General features: G+C 37.3%; 1 protein-coding gene across 2 annotated transcripts in view; it reads left to right on the forward strand.

The window, feature by feature from the left end:
- ULK4 (unc-51 like kinase 4) overlaps positions 1 to 20,712 on the forward strand; it is a 249,721-nt gene that overhangs the window by 189,784 nt on the left and 39,225 nt on the right. For both annotated transcript variants that reach the window (XM_056334570.1, XM_056334571.1), the window contains exon 35: positions 3,165 to 3,350. In XM_056334570.1, the coding sequence (XP_056190545.1) occupies positions 3,165 to 3,350 (186 nt within the window). The remainder of the gene's footprint in view (positions 1 to 3,164; positions 3,351 to 20,712) is intronic.

Consider the following 20,712-nt stretch of genomic DNA (forward strand, 5'->3'; position numbering starts at 1 on the left):
CTATTCCCAGATTGTTTTCCTGTTCATCCAAGAGCTATGCTGTTGTTTCATCCTGCAATTTTCCAGGATGACAGCAGCTTGCTCCCCAAACCCTAGGTAACACTGAAGCTCAAAGGAACTCTGGTGAAGCAGAGGAGCAGAAGAGCCTGAAGGACAATAGGGGATGAAGGACTTCATTGGCATTTGTGACCTAATAGGATGACGTTATGACTGGCAAGTACTGTGAACCCTGGGGTGATACTGGTGGCTAGGTTTCAGGGTGGTCACTGGAAGTCTGATATGCTGTGAAGAGCAAGCCTATCTGATGCTAAGACATATTGCATGGAGGGTTCCAGGGTCTTCCTTTCTCTTGTTGGGGGACAAAGAACAGCAGCAACAGTGATAAAGAAAAGGTTGAGCATGCCAGGAGGAGATAAACAAAACCACTGGCCCAAACACAGCTCCTCCTCGCCTTGGGCAAAATGTTCCAGTCTTGCTAACTGGGGACTCCATCTGAAGACAGCCTACCTTGGGAATAACACTTAACAAGCTGGACTTGCTCATTTGCTTCCTTGAAAGTCACATACCCTCCTGGTGTCGGGAAGAACTGTGAAGGACATGCTGCTTTGTGTATTTCTTCATGCAAGGTTCTTGTAGGGGCAGTCCTCTACAGAGACTGACGCCGTTCCACTCCTCTGATACTCAGTGAATAGCTCAGAAAAAGACCTTGGGAGCAGGCTCGCTTCAAAGTATGGCTGTTGTGGTTACTGATTGCACATGGGGTTTTATGCTTATGGAGCCCAGGGAACTAGCATCCACTGCAATAACAGGGCAGGGACATACCTGTCCAAATGTTCACTGAAATTTTATATTTTTTTTTTGGTTAGCCAACAAACAACATTTGAAAATTAAATAAAGTTCATGTACTGTGGTTTCTTCTGCGGTTTTCTTTAGAGAGTGGTTGATATACCTGTTTACGCTGATCTAGTAACAAACTATAAGTTGGAGTGCTGCTTTAGAAAGGGATGACAAAGATATGTTAGTTTAATTTTTCCTTCCTTTATCTAATAGCATATTTTTTTCAGTGAAGGAAATACAAGTCAGCTCAAAGCCCCCAGTGAGATCAGTGGAAAATATTTTTTGACTTGATAAAGATTGAAGGTATAAATGGAGCAATAAAGCTTGTTACTGTTTGTAGCTTTTCCTCCTTTTTAGCCTTGCTATTTATGTTGATGATGTTATTAGATAATTTAGGATGTTGGAAAGGAAACAATCAAATAGGTGGCATTTAAACTGGAATGAAGAAAAACCATGCAGCAGAACTGTGGAAGAAATAGCTGCTGTGGTCCTGTCACTTGCATAGCATTAGGTCAAATAAAATGTGATATGTCTTGGGGCTATGTATTCAGAGCTTACATGTCAGTTCAGTCTGTTTTAAACAGCCAGATCTATGAAGTTAATGGAAAACAGGATTGTATTTGCATACAGATCCTTGGAGAATTGCTGCTTGAATATTTGAGGAGTATATGTCTGTTGATATGTTCACAGATTACTTTAACTGTATGGGTTTTTCTTAAAATGAAAAAAACTTGTGAAGCTCACACTGCAGATTAAATAAGTAATCATTATTGAAATGGTAGGACTTCTTGTATAAATGGTTGGGCAGATTATTTAAATTGTTCCCTTTTATTGTCCGTAAGGATAGTCTGTTAACTGTTCTTTAATCTAGCTTCTTTTTATTTAAATAGTACTTTTTGAATTAAAAAGCCAAGTAGGAGTCATGAGGTGGTTTTGAACTTCTGTACCTTACTGTTTAAGACCACCGCTGGTATATTTTGTGCCGTTCATGTATTATAAGGTGAGAAAAGGCTATTTATAATCGTTTAGTCTAGGACCTTACATAACACAAGACATAGGACTTTGCTAAATTAATTCCTCGTTATAGTGAAAGGGTTTGTTATTTTTTTTTAGAAAAAAATATTTTTGTGATAGATCAATTGCCTGTGATGGAGAATCTGTCTCAGTTCTAAGAAAGTTGTTTCAGTGGTTAACCACTCTTCCTACAAAAAAAAAAAAGGCGGGGTGGGTGGGTGGGGGAAGGAAATCAAAGTATTATCTTCCTTCTAATCTCAATTGCTTTATCTAAAGTTTTGAGCATTCATCTCTTAACATTCCTATTCAGGTAAAGGAATTAACCTATCCTCAGCCTGCGTTTTCTCACATGTAACCAAAAACATATGATCAAGTGCCCTTTAACCCTCCCTTTGATAAGCTATAGACATTGAATTCCTTCAGTCCTTTGTTGTTATGTTTTCCAATTTGTCACCCTCTTGCCTGTTCCCAAGAAACCTCTGTGATTTTTTTCACTAGCTTTTGTGAACCGTCTGTGCTAAAACTAGGCATTGCATTCCTGTTGTCATTCCAACAGTGCTAAATTCGAGCATAAAATAGTATCCCTACTTGTTATTTCCAGATTGTACTTTCAAGAAAGATAGAATTTTTTTTTAGTGGTTTCATACTATCAGAAGCTCCTTAAAGACGATAATTAGCCATGCCCCCAAATCTTTTCCATAATTTTTCCTCCCAGGAAAAAGTTTTTCCATCCCATTGCTAGGGCCTACTCCAGTGTCTGCTCTTCAAAGGAGTGCAGAAAAGCTGGAATTCAGGAAAATATTTTAAATCTGCAAACCATTCCCTCCTAATGTGACTTGAAAATCGATTAAATAGCTAGGTAGCCTGTACCCTGCCTCAACCAGAAGCCATAGACTTGATTTAGAAATAATTAGATGAAGTTTTATGGTGTGCATTATGTAGAAGATTAGACATGACTATAATGATACTTTCTGCTATTACTACTTCTATTTAAAGCAAAATATACTGTCTTAAAATAACAGAACTGGGAGCAACATTTTCGGTGCTTTTGTAATGTGGCTATAGGTAGGCTATTTGATAGAATCATAGTGGAGACATTGTTATACTGCTGCTTAAGAATAGATATATTTTAATTGTATTGTCATCACTTCATTTATTAAGCTTAGTTTAATGGAATTTTGAGTCAATCAACTAGAAATTATTCTTTCCTGACACAATGGAAATGTTAATACTCTTCCAAATCCCCAGTGACATGCAATTTTTCTGAAATTGGAATTTTATTTTTATTTGTTCATTTTTTTGTTCATTTTTAGCTTCCCAGTGAAGATACTGAAATATTTTTGAGTGCCTCACAGTGCTTATCATTGCTGGTTCAGCTGTATGGAGGGAACACTCGGGAGAATATGTCTCCAGAAAACATGGACAGCTTTGCTGAAGTACTGAAGTTGAAAAAAGACACACGACAACTGAAACTTTTGCTGAGAATTTTAAAGAGACTGGTGAGTGTGCTTCTAAAAATGTTAAAGTTCATGTGTTTTATTTTAATTCATTGGATATTTTTTGGCAGTTTTTTTCCTTTTAAAGTAAAAAAGGGTATAAAAGGATTTTGAAAACAAAATATGTGACATTAGAAGTCTTTAAATTTCAGTTAACTTCTCTGCAGAAGATAGCCTTCTACACTTAAAACCTCCTATAAAATGATTGTTGGGTTTCTCCTATTTCAGTTAACCGTTCAGCTATTTAAAACCCATGTTATTTATATATTTGTGTGGTACTTCAGCTTTATGAAGTATGGGAACTGTTTTCTGAATGCCTTCTGAAAGAACTAACCTTGTAGCATTTAATAGCTGCTCAGAAACACAGTGCTTGATTTTATGATAAATAAAATGCAATTTTGTACCTGAAATAGGTTTGTACTTGAAACAGACTGTTGACTCCTCATTTTCACTGAGCGGTAGGGACCACTTCTGCCAGAGTGATTGTGATATAGAATGCTAATCCAGGGCAGTCGTGCAGGACCAGAATCTGGTGATGTTATGGCAGGTGGGAGTTTCAGTTTTGTCCTGCTCTGACATGGTGGCATGTTGTGTCTTTCAGGTAGCTTAGGTGGAAAACCTTCTGTATCTGTAACGTCCTCTGTGGTAATACTATGATTTTTAGCTTGTTGTCTTGATCAGAAGCTTTGCCTGCATTGTCACCTTGTGTCGATTGATTACTTTGCCATTTATTCTCCAAAAGCAGGAGTTTTCAATTAAAGGAGGGTAACTTGCCCAGTGTGAGGCAGAAGACACTTGAATTTTCTAAGTGCAGTGCTGGCTACTAGAGTAAGGCCGTAATCAATGGCAGCAGGAGTTAAGGACTCTACAAAAACTCTTTTGTAGAGCTTTCAGAGCTGTTCCTGCCCTCTCTCCTGCCTGCTGTATTTACTTAACAGGAAAGACAAACACCATCCCCTTCTTCCTAGTTTTGCTCAGTCCTATCTTTCCCTAAAAGAAGTATGAACATATAAAATTCAAATTGCTATGGTGTTTAAAATAAATAATTTCTCTCATTCTTGACTTCATCTCAGGTTTCACTCCTTTCTTTTCTCATGCTCTTCCTGAAAAGACAATTCCAGCAAAGATTTTTTTAATGACACTTCCTATTGATTTTTGCTCGCACCCGTGCTTCTCTTTGTGTGTAACTGTTGTACTGTGTAAAATTGGCTTTTGCTTTTCCCCAAAAGCAGTAAGAGAAAAGAGGCTACTAAGTGTGAGAAAAGGAAAGAGAAATGAGGCTGCAATATACATAGCTAGATTATTTAATTTTAGCATAGCTACAGAGTTGTTTCCTTTCCTTCTGTTTTGAAGACACTGGTTCAAAATTTGACCTAGTGTGCAGGAAATTTCTGTTGACTGTCTTAAGAGAACAAAGCTATGCTATCATCTATTGAATCTTGCAAGTTCCTGTACTTATAGATCTCTCCTTTATATACCAGTGATACTGGTACTTGTTATTTGTAATATCAGGCATAGATTTTCTGTAATTATTTTAATGAGATCATGGGATTTCTTTTGAAAGCAGAGTTCATACATAATTTGACAGATTATTTAACAAATCTTACATTATTTCTCTAAACCTTAAAAAGTCCTGTTCAGAGGAGATGTTTATCTTGTCAAAATTGCCATAATCACAAAAGACATTGAAATATAATCATATCTGTTTAAGAAGTTTTCTGCCCACATCAGCTTTTTGTGCTGAATTTTGAAGCCTAGAGCAGTAGTGTTCTTTTTTTTAGTATCTGAACAGTATTTTAATAGAAGGATCATGATGTGCACTGTTTTCCACTCTTGCAAATCAGTGCTTCTACAGACCATCTTTCCAATCTGTGGTTACATTAACTTCATTGTGACAGGCACAGGTATTGCTTATGTAAGAGGAATGTACAAAGGGAAGTTGTGTGTTTATGCTATAGATGGCTTTATAGCATCTATCTCTGGAAATAAGGATAAGGCATAGCAATATGGCTAATTAATCTTTGTCCAGGTGTTTCCTCTGACTCCAGTGAGCTGATGGCGACAGATGTCTCAATTTCAGAATATAAAATGTGTTAGAGAATTTGTTGATGTACGAAATGACCTTACCTTGATGAAATGGATATTTATGTGTTGTTTTAGTTTAATAGTATTTATTCACTAAATTTTATCTCCAGTGGGTGGAGGAGGCTTTTTTTGGCCAAAGTTGAACGTTTGTTTTGAATGTTTGGTTTTTTTAAAATGGTAATTTTCAACTTTGACCAGCAAATTGACTGCAGGGCAATATAAACTTCTTGCAACACTTTCTTCACTGATTTTGGCCTACAGTCCTATTGTATTCATTTATTAAACAGAAATAAAGATACAGGACATTCTGTGGGGGGAATATGTCTTTGTATAGACTTACTAATGGGAGCACCATGAGCAGCCCTATTTGCAGACTTTATTTTGCTGCAAACAGAAATCATTAGGAGTGAAAACCAGAAAAAAATAGGCTTTGAGCTAACTTTTTGTAACTGTATGTGAGGATCATTTAAAAGCTTTAAAGAGGAAGTATTTACTGTCATCTTTCTGTTTTTTATAATCACCTCTTAACTTTTAATGCTTTTGGCTCTCTCAAGCCTAGGTTAACCAGCCTTTTTCAAGCACGTTCTCTCACTGGCATTGATATAATGGACAGAAACTGAATAAAATTATTGAATCAAAGAAACAGGGTTTGGGTTTTTTGGTTTTGCTTTTTTCTCCTTTGGCCCTCTTACTAACTCTGGTTAGTAAGGTCTGGTTGCTTCCTCTTGGGTTAGACAATACTGCTATTCAGATAGAATTAGTCTTTTTTTAGCAGCATTTGTCTAACCTATCAGTGACATCAGGAGAGTGATCTTGTCCCATTTCTTGGTTCTGCAAGCCTCTCCTCCCACCCTGCATGGAAATTACTGTTATCACTTTGTCTCTTCTATGAAGATATAGTGCATCTTACTAGAGTCCAGTAAATCACCTAGATTAAAGTATTTCTTGTGAAGTGGAAGAAATTTTCATTTGGGAAGCAAATAGTACAATTTTTGCCTGCTTTACTGAGAAATTTTTAATTTCTCTTTTTCCCCAGAGGAAAAAAAATCTGCCTGCCATCTCAATATATCACCTAGTATGTAATGTAAAGTCAAGTGATTATCACTGTAATTTTTATAGAACTAGCCAATATCTTTCCACCAGACACACAATCACCATGGGATTGCAGCTGGGAACTCACAAATAAAATGTTTCAACTTTCAAAACAAGAGTAGACTTTTTTTTTTATTTATTCCATCTAGTAATAAGGAAAAATTCCTCTGAGAAAAATGAGTGTCAGCTTTAACAGGCAATTCTGCACTCACTGTGGAGAGTGAACTTTTGTTCTGTGACTTTTACTGTAAGTACTTGTCAGAAGTATATTTGAATTCTACCTCTATCACACTTTTTTTCTTCTGATTGCCTTTCTAGAACCTCATTTTCACTAATTTGCATATCATAAGTGTCAAAAAGATGTTCATCCATTATTTGTGAGCAACTAAGACATTTAGGATGTCATCTGCATGTCACATACCCTGTGGGGATACGTATAAGGATTTCTCAAGTTGTATTAGGCTGTGTAGTAAAGATGTTAAGGCTAGAATGGCAATACTTGAGCTATGGCAACGGTCCATAGCTTTCACTGATTTCATTGTAGGACTATTTTACAATAATTTGCTTTCCCTGCCAGTTTGGGCCACAGCAATGGCATTAGTGTGTACCTGCAGGCAGGTTTACCACCCAGTTTCCAGTGAACCAAAGCCTGAGGAACCCCTGTTGAATTAAACAACAATTCAAGTCATGTGCCCCTGAGCGTTTCTGTCATGTATATTAGTAATGATATTATCCTGAGTTTTATACAGAGATGTGCTGAGTTCACATCTCTTGAATTGACAGCTGTGTGTTTGTGTATTAGAATATATGTGTCTATTTTTACTGTGATAATTCCCAGATTAGGTCCTCATTCTATCAATCTCTGATCATGCAACATGAGGAAAGACATTTAGAGCTTGAAGTACGAATGGCACAAAGGTTTGATTTAGGGTAGCAGTTCTGCAGTCCCTCTGTAAGTCGAACTTCTTGCTGGAGATTTGCTCCTCTATAGATTCCCACAAGTATTTCTACAGGGAGTTTCCCTCAAAGAAGGTGAAACAAAATCCCAAGAGATTTTCAGATAGCATCCCTTCTATGGCTTCAGCTCTGAGGATTCAGCGCCACAAGGAGGTGCTTGTGCAGCAATTCCCAGTGGAGTCTGCTTTCCCAGAGTCTTGCAAAGCTGCCGGAACCTCTTGGCTGAGAGAGGACAGCACTCAGATAATCTCAATTAGCTGGAGAAAAACTTCTTATGCATCTTTCCCCTAATCTGAATCTTGTAAGCGTGCCTTTAATTAATTTAATTAGTTACTAAGGTAATCCATAATACTCTGTTGCTCTAAAGAATAATCTTATAATAGAGATGCTTCTTAGACTCTGAATACAGTACTCATTTCTGGGTTGCTGACATGTTTAGGTGTGCTCACTGTAAATGCACAGGTGGTTGTATGTGTTTTCCCTGAATTATACGTCTTTAAAAATCTGGGAGACTCTTGCATGAACAATTTCTATCCTTTCATAGTGTTAATCTCTTATTTTCAAGTTGTTACCAAGCCTGCATCCCTTCTTTTTAGACCATCTTTTTCTGGCTTCAGTCTGATAGATAATGTCCTTGGGTGGTATGGAACATTTCATTAGACCCAAACAACTTAAGATCCCCCCAAGAAGAAAAAGCTAATCAGCATTAAGGTACACTATGGAGATCATAAACAGGACAGGGTTCTCAAAATGCTTTGGAGTAAATACATGGGAAAGGTAATGCCTCTTCACCCTTCCCGCCATGTGGGGAAGTTCCCTCTGTTTGCACACTCAGACAGGCCCTTGTTTTAGGGTTTTAATAAAACTGGAGAGTTTCCAGAGAGGAGAGATGGGGAAGCCTCCAGCGCCCGCAGCTGCTTGGCATGCCCTGCTGTGCCCTGCCACATGGGAAGGGAGTGGGCTCGGGGAGATGGCTCTCCTCCTCCGCTGCTGGGCCTTAATCTAGTCGCAAAGTAAGCTTTGAAGTATAGCTTTTTGAATTTTGCATATGGTTTGACTGAAATTCAGTCTGATTACACTCCTTTTGATTGGAAAAAATTACAGTGTCCCTGATGGATATTAACAGTCAGCGGGGATGCTTGCGAGTCAGAATTGCTTGGCCAGGCTGTTGCTGTTGGTCAAGAAGCAATATATTGGGTTTACAATGAAGTGGTAAGAAAAACAGGTTTGAATGACTAGAAGGTGAATGCAACTAATCACAACTACTCTAATACAATTTAAACAACAATTAAACAATTGTTTAACTAGAGTTAATATGGTGTAATTTAAAGAAATTGAGCATTTGGTGGGCATAATTCTGTTGCAGCACAGCCCTTTTACTGTACTTTGTTGTTTCCTGAACAGAGAATCGAGCCAATATTGATTAATTTATCTGAGTAATTTAGATATTAAAAAAATGTTTTAAATCTCACTTAAGCTGTCTTTTGAACTTTGTGTTCAGTTTGTGATGTCATACGGGCTCTACCAAATTCTCATGGAAATTAAATATTGTATGTTCATCATTAAACCCTGATGGAAGATTATTTTTTTTAAGCTCAGTAAAGCATTTTCTGCAGCACTAAGGAGGAAGACATTTTGTCAAAGAAAGTGTGATTTTTGAATAGTCAAAACTCAATAATGTTCCAATATGTTCTCAGACATTTTACGAGAAATACCAAAGCCTCAAATACCGATTATTTAGTTTATAATAATTTACTTCATATTAAGAATAACATGGCTTTTCAAAAAGCACTCTTTTTAAAGTTCTGTGTGAAAGTGTTATTTGTATGTCTGGTAATACTTAGGATATCCAGATGTGAGGGGGATACTGTAGTTGATTATCATTCAAGGTCCCATGGCATTCTTTATAGTAGTATACATGGTTAATTTAAACCGGACTAATTACATTCCGTGTATTGGAATCCAGGACAATTTTTCACTCTATAGGTCTGATAAGAGGAATTTTAATTTTTAATCTGAAATAGTTGGATATTGTTTCACCTTAGAGGCATGTACATGTTTATGACCTGTGTGCCTGGCTTATGTAGCTTCTGAAGGTGTAAGTTCAGGCTCATTTGTACTTTGTGTAACTCATTGAATGTTTTATAGGATGCCGAGTAGTAGTACAATACATTAGCACTGTCTTTGGCTTTCTCTTTTTTTAACATTGGCATCCTATGGTTTCTACTAGAGGAGAGGGTAGAATATTTTGGTATTTAGATTTATGCACTTGGTTAGAGCACTGAAAGAATTTTAATAGGCCTTTTCTGTTTCTGATTAGCCTTCATTTTCATTTACCTCTTTGAATTTTACAACATCCTTCTTTCAGTTGGCCAAAACTCTTACACACAGCATTCTAAAGTTATATGCTGATGGGATTTTTTCCAGTATTTATCCTTCTGTCTTATGAAAGGAAACAGAACAAGTATCCATGGGTAAGTCTGTCTCTGATGCAGTCCCTGGAATTCTTATCTTCCCTTATCTTGTCACTTTTGATTCTGTCCAGAAGTTCTGTGGCTGATACCAGATTGCAGAAAACTTTGCTATTTTTTGACCCAAAGTACTAGGTGGTACAGGAATGCTCTGCTTATTTCTTCTCATAGAAAAGGCAGATATTTACATCTCAATAAGATTGTCCAGGCTTATAGGATCACTTATTTCTGGCTGTGTCAGAATCCTCTTCTGCTGTCTGAATTTTCTACTTCTCTGACTACACTTGCTCTAATTCGCTTCATGTGCTATAGTTTGTATCACTATGTATGCATGACTGTAAACACAGTCTGTTTTCTTTTTGTATGTGACCTGGGGTATTCTTAACTCAAACTGTTGAGAAATTCCTAACAACTCTGAGAAGTAAAATTTTTATTTGATCTAAGGAGAGATTATTTTTTTTAAGCTGATCACGTGAGTCCACAAGCTTGTTTGATTAAAAATGCCAGGCTTTGTATAGCCTGTAGTAAAATCAGAACATTAACTAGTGATACATAAAGTCAGACAGTGAGGAAATTTTTGTGCAATTAACTTACCATTTTGGGGGTTAAATAGGAGTTTGTATAGCTTGATTAAGGAAATACTTAGCGGGACTTCTAACTCCTGATGTGATTTAGGTCCCACCTTTTTGCAGCTGGTGATATGTCTGGAATATCCGTGGTTATCTTAATCCAGAGGTGCTGGTTTGTTTTATACGTTTACATCGCTGCAATGACTAATTTGCTATCAATGTTTTTACTGTAACTGTGAACTTTTTCATATTGAAGAGAGCACACTATCCTTTGGTATTTCTACAGCATAAACAAACGCCTGCTTTGCTAGCAAATCATATATTGAGTTCTCCCATTCCCATCCCAGAAGTTCAAACAGAGGCCTATTTTAGTGGCATTCCTTTATTTTTCTTTAGCGAGTGTTTGATGCTGACAACCTTCTAATATACAGCTGGACAGTTGCTGCTTTTGCTGCTTTCTGCTTTGTCCTAGCGGCTTTTTTTAATATTACTCACCTACCCTCATAAGCTACTGTGATGTTTAATGTTTGCAAAATATTTTTATGGTCCTCACATAAGGAGTAGTAAATATCAACAACATTTTGCTTAAAAGGATCTCTCAACACCAATCAAATAGGATTAAATTATTAAAAAATACTTTCTCAGCTTGAATGTTAATACCAGGTTGCACATATTTCCAGGTTCTGTAATGTTAATGGGAAGCTGTTCCCATTATGGGGAGCATATGCGCAGTAGTTGCTGCTTTCATTATTATTATAACTGAATTGCCTTAGTGCCCGTAGACCAGGACCTCCTTGTGATAAGCTCAGTGCAAGTACAGTAAAAAGTAATTTCTTGCTCCAGAGAACAGTCCAGCTTGTTTCCTGAATTCACATTAAGATAAGAAATTGCCTGAAAGTGACTCTTTCCTAATAGGAAATAATTTAACACGAAGATGACCATCCTGGGTAAAACAGATCCTTGGACAGTGTTTAGTTCTGTGCAAGCAGGCATGGCAATTTAACTAGCTGCTCCTGATTATTAATACAAAAGTATCTTCGTTTTATTCCAAATTTAAGTCCTTATGGTCATAGAGTATTTATAAATCCTTAGTCTTCATATAGCCTTCATGTAAGGCTGTTACCAGAAACTGAAAGAGCTTTGAAAGGTTTTGGTTGCCCATGTTGAAGGTGTGATAGCTATGCATAGAACCCGGGTTTACTGCAACTTTCTGCAAACTCATATTGCAAACCCTTCAACAAAACCCTTCTTACTACATCTGTTCTCTTAAATTCAGTCTCCTTGCTGACAAGTTTACTGAGGGTGAAATAGTCCATTACATTTCAGCATGTAAGTAAAATTTTAGCTACCATATACCAGGAGGAAAACTAATGTAGGAATTAGATTCCCTGCTGGAAAGGGGTGACCCTTCCTTTGACTTCTAAATCATTTACTACTGGACAGTCAGTGTAAAAGGTCTTGACATATCCTCTTTGTCAGTCCTCAGGCACCCTGATTTTCCTTGCCAATGTTTCTATCTATTGTGTGTGGGTTTTTAAATATATTTCAAGTTCTGAACTTTAATATGGCATCTGGCAAACATTAGCTGTGTTTCACTTTGTCTTGATCCTTACCGTCTTCATTTTATAAGGCTGGAGCACTGCCGAGGAGCTGGCATTTTCAAAAATCTCGCCATGAGCAAATCTGCAGGGTCACATGGAGCTTGATTTAATAGCCAGTGTGTGGATGCAGATAAACAGCGAAGTGCTTTAAGGGGTACGTGCAGATAAACAGAGTGCTTAATGGGGTGTGTTGTAGGGGGGAACGGTCCTTGGCCATCAAGCTGGGAGGATGTGGGACTCTGAGGCCCATGAGTTAGACAAAGGAGATGAACAGATTCAGGTACAGGTTGTCTGCCAGATGGAAATTTTAAGTAAAAATATGACATACATAGAACAAAAGTCTGCTGGTTGTGATGATGAGACCAAGCAATATGACCATATGAAGCAAGAGGAAGGCAGTGTTTAAGGAGTTAGAGATTGCTGGAAAGATCAAAGATGAAAATTACTTTAGCAGCATCAGTTAAAATATACATACAATGAAAGAAAACAAAACACTTGAAGTTTTTCCCTGGACCTCTCATGTGTCTGATGGTTGGTTGATGTATTTGTTAACATAAATGCATAAAGTTCCCCAACAGAGGGCCCATGCTCACATACTAATCCCTGGCAATAGTAACGATATCTGGGCTTTATGAACATGGTGCTGCACAATTTCAGATGACTCTGTGATTCATGTAAGCATTCTGAAACAAGGTTATGTTTAAAAATAGCATTTGTGTGCATTGAGGTAGATTTCTACAGTAACTGACCCCCCTCTCCAAGTTCAAATAGCGATTCAATCCAGCACCTTCAGTGATGAAACCTCCACATTTTAAATTATGAAGACTCTACTAGTTAAATATTTATAAAGTGCCCAATGCTGTCACTTCTTTAAACTATTAAAACATAATGTTTTTATACAAACATCATTATAAATTTATAACAATGTAATTTGTGGTGATGCGGTGTTCCATGGGCTGTGAATTACTGTCCTAAATTTCACACAGCAGATGCTTTCTCTGGGATGCAATGCCTAGTTGATGAGTTCATATGATGCGGCATAAGAAAATCTCATAATTTGCATACCAGCTGTACTCTGCATGTACAGCTTGCGGTTTTAGACCATTCAGGGGGCATTTTAAAAGCAATGAATTTGACATACAATTCTCAGTCTTGTCAAAAGCCAATGATTACCTAAATCCTTTAATACCAATACAAGAGTACTTCTTCCAGAAGCATGTAGTGTTCATTCAGAAATTCATTCAGATGCATGAAATTTTACATTATCAGATAGCTCCAGTGATTTAAAATTCATTTTTTAAAGCAATGTACTTGTATACTTAATTGCAAGAGAACTGTTGTAGAGCAAAACCCCAGTATGCATTGAAAAGTCAAAATGGTATGTTCCACAGTGCGTAATATTGTACCTTGTGGATGAAAATCTGATTTTTATGCTGTAAATCCTTGGAAATTGTAATGGGTAGACTTATTGCATATTACAATTCCATCAGGAAAAGATAACGTCTATCAAAACCTGCCCCTACCTTGGCTAAACAAAATGTGTGTATAAAAATCTGCCATGCATACATGATTTGAGGTGTATATATATGTGATGTATGTATACTAAACGGTGGAGTCCACCGGACTATATAACTTAAATTACATTATTTGTAGCTGTAGTTTTGTGCCATTTTGTCATGGAAAAAAGAGAATCGAGGTGGAATACCTTGTGCTCATTCTGACTGAATGCTTCCTTTGTGGCTTTTGATGCAAGAGGCCAGTGTTTCAAGGGGGGGACTGGTGCAGGGCTGTCTCCATGTCCCTCAGGCAGAGGTTTTCCCTGCAGTGGGCTTGGGGAGATGGAAAGGCAGGATTTCACAGGGGGGGGCTGTGCCCATTGCTGCTGGTCCTGAGTGCTGAAGCAGAAAAGCTACACAGAGCTTACTGGTAAAGCAGCATTTAGTCAGCCCTAAAATTTTAACTAAGACCCCTTAGTGAGTAGCTGTGTGTTGCTTATTCTCATTAGAGCAACAGTCTACACAAAGTAGGTTAGCGTGAAAAACAAAAACACACTAATCTTTTCAACTGAATAATTCCCATGGAAATGAGTATATTAACACATCCTCATACTGCTACTTTTCTTCAAAGGACTTTAAATACTATAAAAGTATTTCAATATTTAAATACTATAAATACTATAAAAAGTACTTTGTAGCATAAATGAGAAAATAACAAGTTTCCATAAAGCATAAAAGGAATCATTGTTTATAAAGATCGGGGCCCTTTTTTGTCATTTTAAACCATTATTACAGTACATTGTGTTTGCAGTATAAATGGGCATATATTCTTGAACTGGCACACAATATTTATTTTCAAAGTTCATAACTATAAGCTGGCTAAGAGTAATTTGTACCCTATATGTCAGTCAGTTATGTGCGGCCCTGCCTCTGCTAATACATCAATATTTCTTTTAGTTTGGTGAGAAAAATCCTTACTGCTGAAAAGCAAATTACAGCTGTCATTGAAAGACTTAAATAATATGCCCTCAGGATTGCTCGAGTGGACTGTTGCTCCACTGAGAAGCCCTGGTGACATCAGAGATGCTCATGCAATTTATTCATGTAATTGTAGTTCCAAGATGGAATATATATTACATTTTGAAGGTGATGTTATTTAATAATGCAGGATTTTATAGACTCTTCTAGTCTATCACCTTCACTGTTATATTTGCTAGGATTCTTTTCTTGACATGTCTTTTATTCTTTATTTCCACCTCCACTTACATGTTTTCGATTCTTTACTCAGTTCCTGAACCAGACGCTCCTGATGTTTTCTTGAAACTTACTTTTTTCTTTTAAATGAAGCTGAAAGCTTTGTGGGAATTGATGCTGAAAACTGGACAAGCAAGAATGTTAAAAAGCCTACTTTCATCTTACATTTTGACCACTGCAGGTTTCAACAAGATCCTCTTCCCCTTCTTGTAGCTTCGTACTTCAATTTTGCATGACTATTTATGATTTCAAGAGTACATAATTACATTAGCATAATGTTATGTGCTTGTGTGTGTACACCTATTAGGCTTATATACTGTTCTGTAATCCTTTAGTATTTTCTCATTAAATTATAGCTTCTCTTATTTTTTAATATTTCCATCTACATAAAGGCTAAAAGTTTTTTAAATTACTAGGATGTGAAATACCTTAATTTTCCAAATTCAGTTGCAGTGATTCCAAAGGAGATCTAATTTCCTGAAAGTACTAATTACTTACTCCTGAATATCAGGCCTACAAAAAGTTTCTCTGATTTGGCATCCCAAATCATCAGGTATTTTAAGTCCTAGCAAACAAATATTTATTTTTGTTACAAAAGGATTGAAAGAAGAGACCAAAGAACTGATTGGGGAGCAAAAATCCTATAGAATACTAAGTATTTTGGTTTAGCTATTTCAATTCCATTCAGATTTAAATTTCTTCAGTTGTACGTTTCAAGAAAATGAAATGTAGTGAAATAGGATGCTGTGATAAAAGACTAAACTATGTGGGAAGCTTAACAATCTTCCTAAAAGCAAAACCAGCATCAGCAGGGTTTTGGTTTTTAAAGCTTGTATCTGTGCCTCTTTCCTCACTCCCCTTTAACAAACTGTTTTACATGAGAGATGAACCTCATAATAGTGTGATCAAGCTTTTGACCCACAAAGTTCAAATGGCTTTGAAATGAGGCAAACCGAATTTGGCCATCTCTACTAGAAAATAATAGCTGACAAACATCAATCTGCCAATATTTTTTAATTCAACTCTTGCCTGACACCTTTTAGAATAATTCAAGAACTTAAAAAATGATGATACATTTAGGTGAACTTGGATGAGAAAGTAGAATGCAAATGTAATCACTGACAGTGATTTAGTGACTCTGGGACATCTGGGAGTAAGGCAAGGTGCAGAGGACAGTGGCAGGATGTGGACTGGAATATGAAAGGAGCAGCACTGACTACTACTGAATATGTGTATGTGAGAAAGAGAAAAATAACAGTCTTGAAACCATTAGAGGGGAAAAATGTAAAGCAGTGATGAACACTGTCTCAAAATCATGGCAACACTGCAGTTCTGAGTGAAATTCCCAAGCAATATGACACACATTAGATTTTGAGACAACTGAATGTACTGGTTTTGTCACGATATGGATCCTGTGTCCCACTCTGTACAGCCTGTCTCCTCTATAGTGCTGCTTTGATCAGGCTCCCCACCCAGGTTACAGGGGTTCAGCTTGCATCCTCTCTGATGCAGCAGAGAGGAAGGAAAGAGGTTGTAGGTGGTTACACTTTGCATGTACCCTTTTGTTCTTCTCCCCTCTGATGGACAGGGATGTATCTCCCACTTTTCTGCAACGACGATGGATCAGAGCTGGACTTCTGTGTTACAGTGTCCATAATGGGGAAGGTTCTCATAAAGGGAAATTGTGTGCATTCAGGAGGACTGTAGAGAGCAAGAAGGGTCACCAAAGCCACCGTGTATTATAGTGTCATCATTGGTTAAGGTCTTCTAGGGACGTTTTCTAGCCACAATCACATTATTAGTGAGAAGAGAGAAGTTCTGGCAACCTTAGTTGAACTCTCATTGGAAAGAGTCAATAATATCATATTTAGCAGTGTCATGCTAACATCATGTGAGATGCAAATGTTACCACCTATCAATTACTTTAAAGGAAAGCAAAAAAAGGTCTTTCTGTTTAAACAGGAAATCAACCAAGGTACATGGAGCAGTTGGACAACAGCTGTTTGTTGGTTGTACCACACTAATAACCTGCTGTTGGTACCACACTAATAAAGCAGCTGTAGCACCTGCCAGTCTTCCACCAACCCTACTGCTCGGCAAGGTGGCCGGTGCAAGTGCGCTAACCCATGCGGTGTGCTTAAGCATGAAGGTTCCTCCACGCGGTAGGGGCTGTGCTCCAGTCAAACCGATTCCACGCTTGCAGTACAGCAAGTGTGTGTGTCTAGGTCTAGGGGCCACCATGTAATGCAAACATCACCTTTGCGTCTCAAGCTGTGTGTTTATATGGTACTCAGTAGTCTTGATTTTGACTGGAAACTTAAGACAAGTAACTAGAAAGACTAGTCGGAAAAAAAGAGTGAAAACAAAAAGAAGCAAGTTTGTAGCACTTGAGTGGCTCAAAGGGCCCTTTCTTCTTAATCGTTCCCTGGACAATCATTCTTTTAGATGCTGTGCCTTATCATTAGTCAGAGCTAAAATAACAGTCAGACCAGTACAAATGATTTCAGACCAAATGTTTCCGAATACCAGCTGCAGAACAAAGGACGGAAGAGAAGGGAAACTTGTTGCCCATACTTAATTATGTATTTTCAGATATAGCAAAGACCAGCCCTTAAATTCAGTGGTGATGCTGGAGTTGCACATTTTGGCTTTCAGTTCACCAGTACGACAAGCCTGAAGAAAAATGTAGGGAACCTGGTTATATATTCCTTACATAATTAATATACTGCTAGATCTAATGCTTGAAATATTGAGATGTCTTACGAGAGTGTTGTCACAGCTTTAATGTAAAACTAGAAAAATCAAATTAAAAAAACTATAATATTTTGTGCCACTCAAGTGGCTTGCAAAGCTCATTATTTTTGTGTTATTTTCCTGACGTTAATCTTTTCACTAAAACCATGTGGTTGAAAATAGAGGGATAATTAGCATTAGCCCATTTATGAGAAAGTGCTAGTGACAGAAGCTTATTTATTGTTGTGTACAATTAAAATATGATGTGAACACATGAGAATTTACATTAAAACAAGATTGCAGCTTGTCAGCAGTTTCCTTTGTTCAGCTGTGTGTTTATTAGGCTACAGCTGCTCACCTACTTTTATATGACTTTATAATAGTAGCAATGTCTTCATCATTGGAGATGTCTAAACCAGTTTGATTACACAATATACCAAGAAAAAAATATCTGATACAATCTTTGTTAAAGAACTAGATTTGGAAGTAAGATTATATACCAAAAGAAAAAAAAGACCATCCTGTCTCATCTCTTTATTGTTTTGGTAGGGTTTTTTATTCCTTGCAGTAAGTGCTGTTTATACATAGCACCTAAGGTGATTTATGTAGATAATTTTGCTGGTTTATTTGGACAACTTCAGTGCATCTACAAATAAACAACTTGAGACCTGTCAGGAAAAAAACACCAAACAGGTGTGCTTTCCCCACCCCCCCCCACCCCACCCCCAATTCTGTCATTATACAAAGTGATTTCTGTAGTGTATAGTTGGTCTTAGTTTATATATTTAAGTATTTTGGGGGCTCATAGTCCTGTTGTTAAGAGGGTCAACTTTTTTAAGTTCTTTGGAGTATATAAACTATGGGGGGAGGTCACAGCGAAATACTCCCACCCTTTTCCAGCTCCTGTAACTGAATGAGTACTATTTCAGAGCCTACAGGGAGGAGAGCAAAAGTTTCAGCTGTCATTAGTGCCCTGCTGACACACAACGTCCTGAAGGAAAGCAAGGCAGGATTGGGGGCCCTTGTTTCTGTCTGGCCTAGAGATGTGATCGAGTATAGAGGAGTTGTCAGCAAGTCCCAATGAGAAGATGTAAAAGAAAGTTCTGGGAACCTTCGTGGAGCTTTCTAAACTTAAAGGTTTTGTGCTTTTGGAAGTAAAATAGGGCCATCATGTCTTCAGTGTGCCTAGGGGACATACCAGCACTATTAACTTGTGCTAAGATGGTTCACATTTTCTCCAAAAGAGTCAGAGAAATATTGTCCTATTAATTTTTTTTTCAGTCACTATGTGCAAGTCTAGCTATTGTGAACTTTCTGAGAAGATAGGTATTGACTTGCAGAGCTTTTGTGCTGTCTCTTCTAACTGTCATTGTTATTTCTGTCTAGAGGGTTTTATTTCTCATACTTGGCACTTTGCATAGACACAGAGTTGTAGCCCATGACTTTGAACAGAATCTTAGTCTGGTTTTCTCAAGCAGAAGCAGGATGAATGAATGAACAAGGACTTTGGACACTATCAAAATTAAGACCTTGAGAATATGCTTCAGGTTCCTCAACATGAACAGAAAGAACTGTGCTTAAGTGGTTTCTTTTGACTTACCTGATGGGAAGCAAAATTTCTTTTTTTCAGCTTGCTAATGTCTGTAAAAAGGTCCTTTACATCCCCACCACCCCATTTGTTACTTTTGCTACAGGTGGAAAAGCAGCAAACTCTGTTTGGGAAGTGTTCAGATACTACTGGAGCTATGGCAGTAGTAAGTCCAGCCTGTAGAGCAATTGAATGCTTCCTGCTGCCTTCAGTATGCACTGTTTAAATCACTAGGGGCTTTTGGCACTATTTAAATTACTAAGGGGTTTTTGCACTGTTTAAATTACTAGGGGTTTTTTTGTTTGTTTGCGAGTTGATGAGGAAAGTGATATCTCTCTGCTCCTTCTGCTGTGATTTCCTTTGGAGAAGAGTTCCCAAAGTACCGCAAGGTCTTACAGCCCTGTACAAACATTTAACTTCAGTTTACATGCCAGGCAGCACTTACAACTGTGGTCTAGACTCATCTTCCGATTGTAATGACATATTTCCGCTATTTCTTTTTACCTAAATGTGATATCATTGACGCTGATTTAAATGGGTTATGTTCTCATAAATTATTACTTCATTTACATAACATAATTTATGTGAGAACATCTTTATATTCTAATGAAAAAATTATGTTATTTCCAGTTAAGTAATTATAGGTGTCGATAATTTTCTAGAACTATACAACACAATACGTAATCATCTCCTTATAGTACTTTCTTAATTAATCTCTAGTCTCAAAAGCATTGGGCTGAATATGCAGGCAGAAATTCTGAGTGACACTGTTAGTGGTTTGCCTTCTGATGGCATTTTCACCTTTGCAGCTTTTGCTCAAATCTGCTTATTAATTTTAAAGCACAGAACAGCTCTAAATGATCATTATATGCTCCTGTGAAGTCACAGAGAAAAAAAGCCACAAATGTTTTGATGTTCTCGCACTGGAAAACTGGGGTTTGAAAACCCCATAGTTTTAACATTTTAGAAATTGCTCACTAATGACAGTTTAATCATAGGGTTAAAACTGACTGTGATCTAAAGCAAAGAAGGAAGGAAGAGGAGAAGCAAAACAAGAACAGGTAGAAATATCACTATATAGGATCATCTGAGCTTAACCTTGGCTAGCCAAATTGCTTGGGAGGATTTTTGCTCTCCCTTCAGCATATAGAAAAGAGACAGGGGTGATACTCAACAAGTGCAGTTGCACTCTGCAGTTTTCAGAAGAAAACCAACTGGATAGTGTCAATGAAACCCTGGGAGAATTAAACATAGTTCTTGAAAGCTTGAGTTTTAAATAGTGTTAATTAAAATGTGATCTACTCTCTTTCATTTCTCAGATTAATTCATATATTTTCTTTTGTGTTTTTATTCTATTACAGTGATTTGTTTTTAACTTTTTAGAATGTACCTCTGCTTTCAAATGTAGCTGATATTGGCTGGTCTGCTTGCATTCAAGCATCCTAGAAATACAGATGAGAGAGCAAAGTGATGTGATGTTATGAAAGGTTTCATGAACATCTCCAAAGAAACTCAGCCT

Source organism: Falco biarmicus, chromosome 4 (assembly GCF_023638135.1).
Source record: "Falco biarmicus isolate bFalBia1 chromosome 4, bFalBia1.pri, whole genome shotgun sequence".
Lineage (NCBI taxonomy): Eukaryota > Metazoa > Chordata > Aves > Falconiformes > Falconidae > Falco > Falco biarmicus.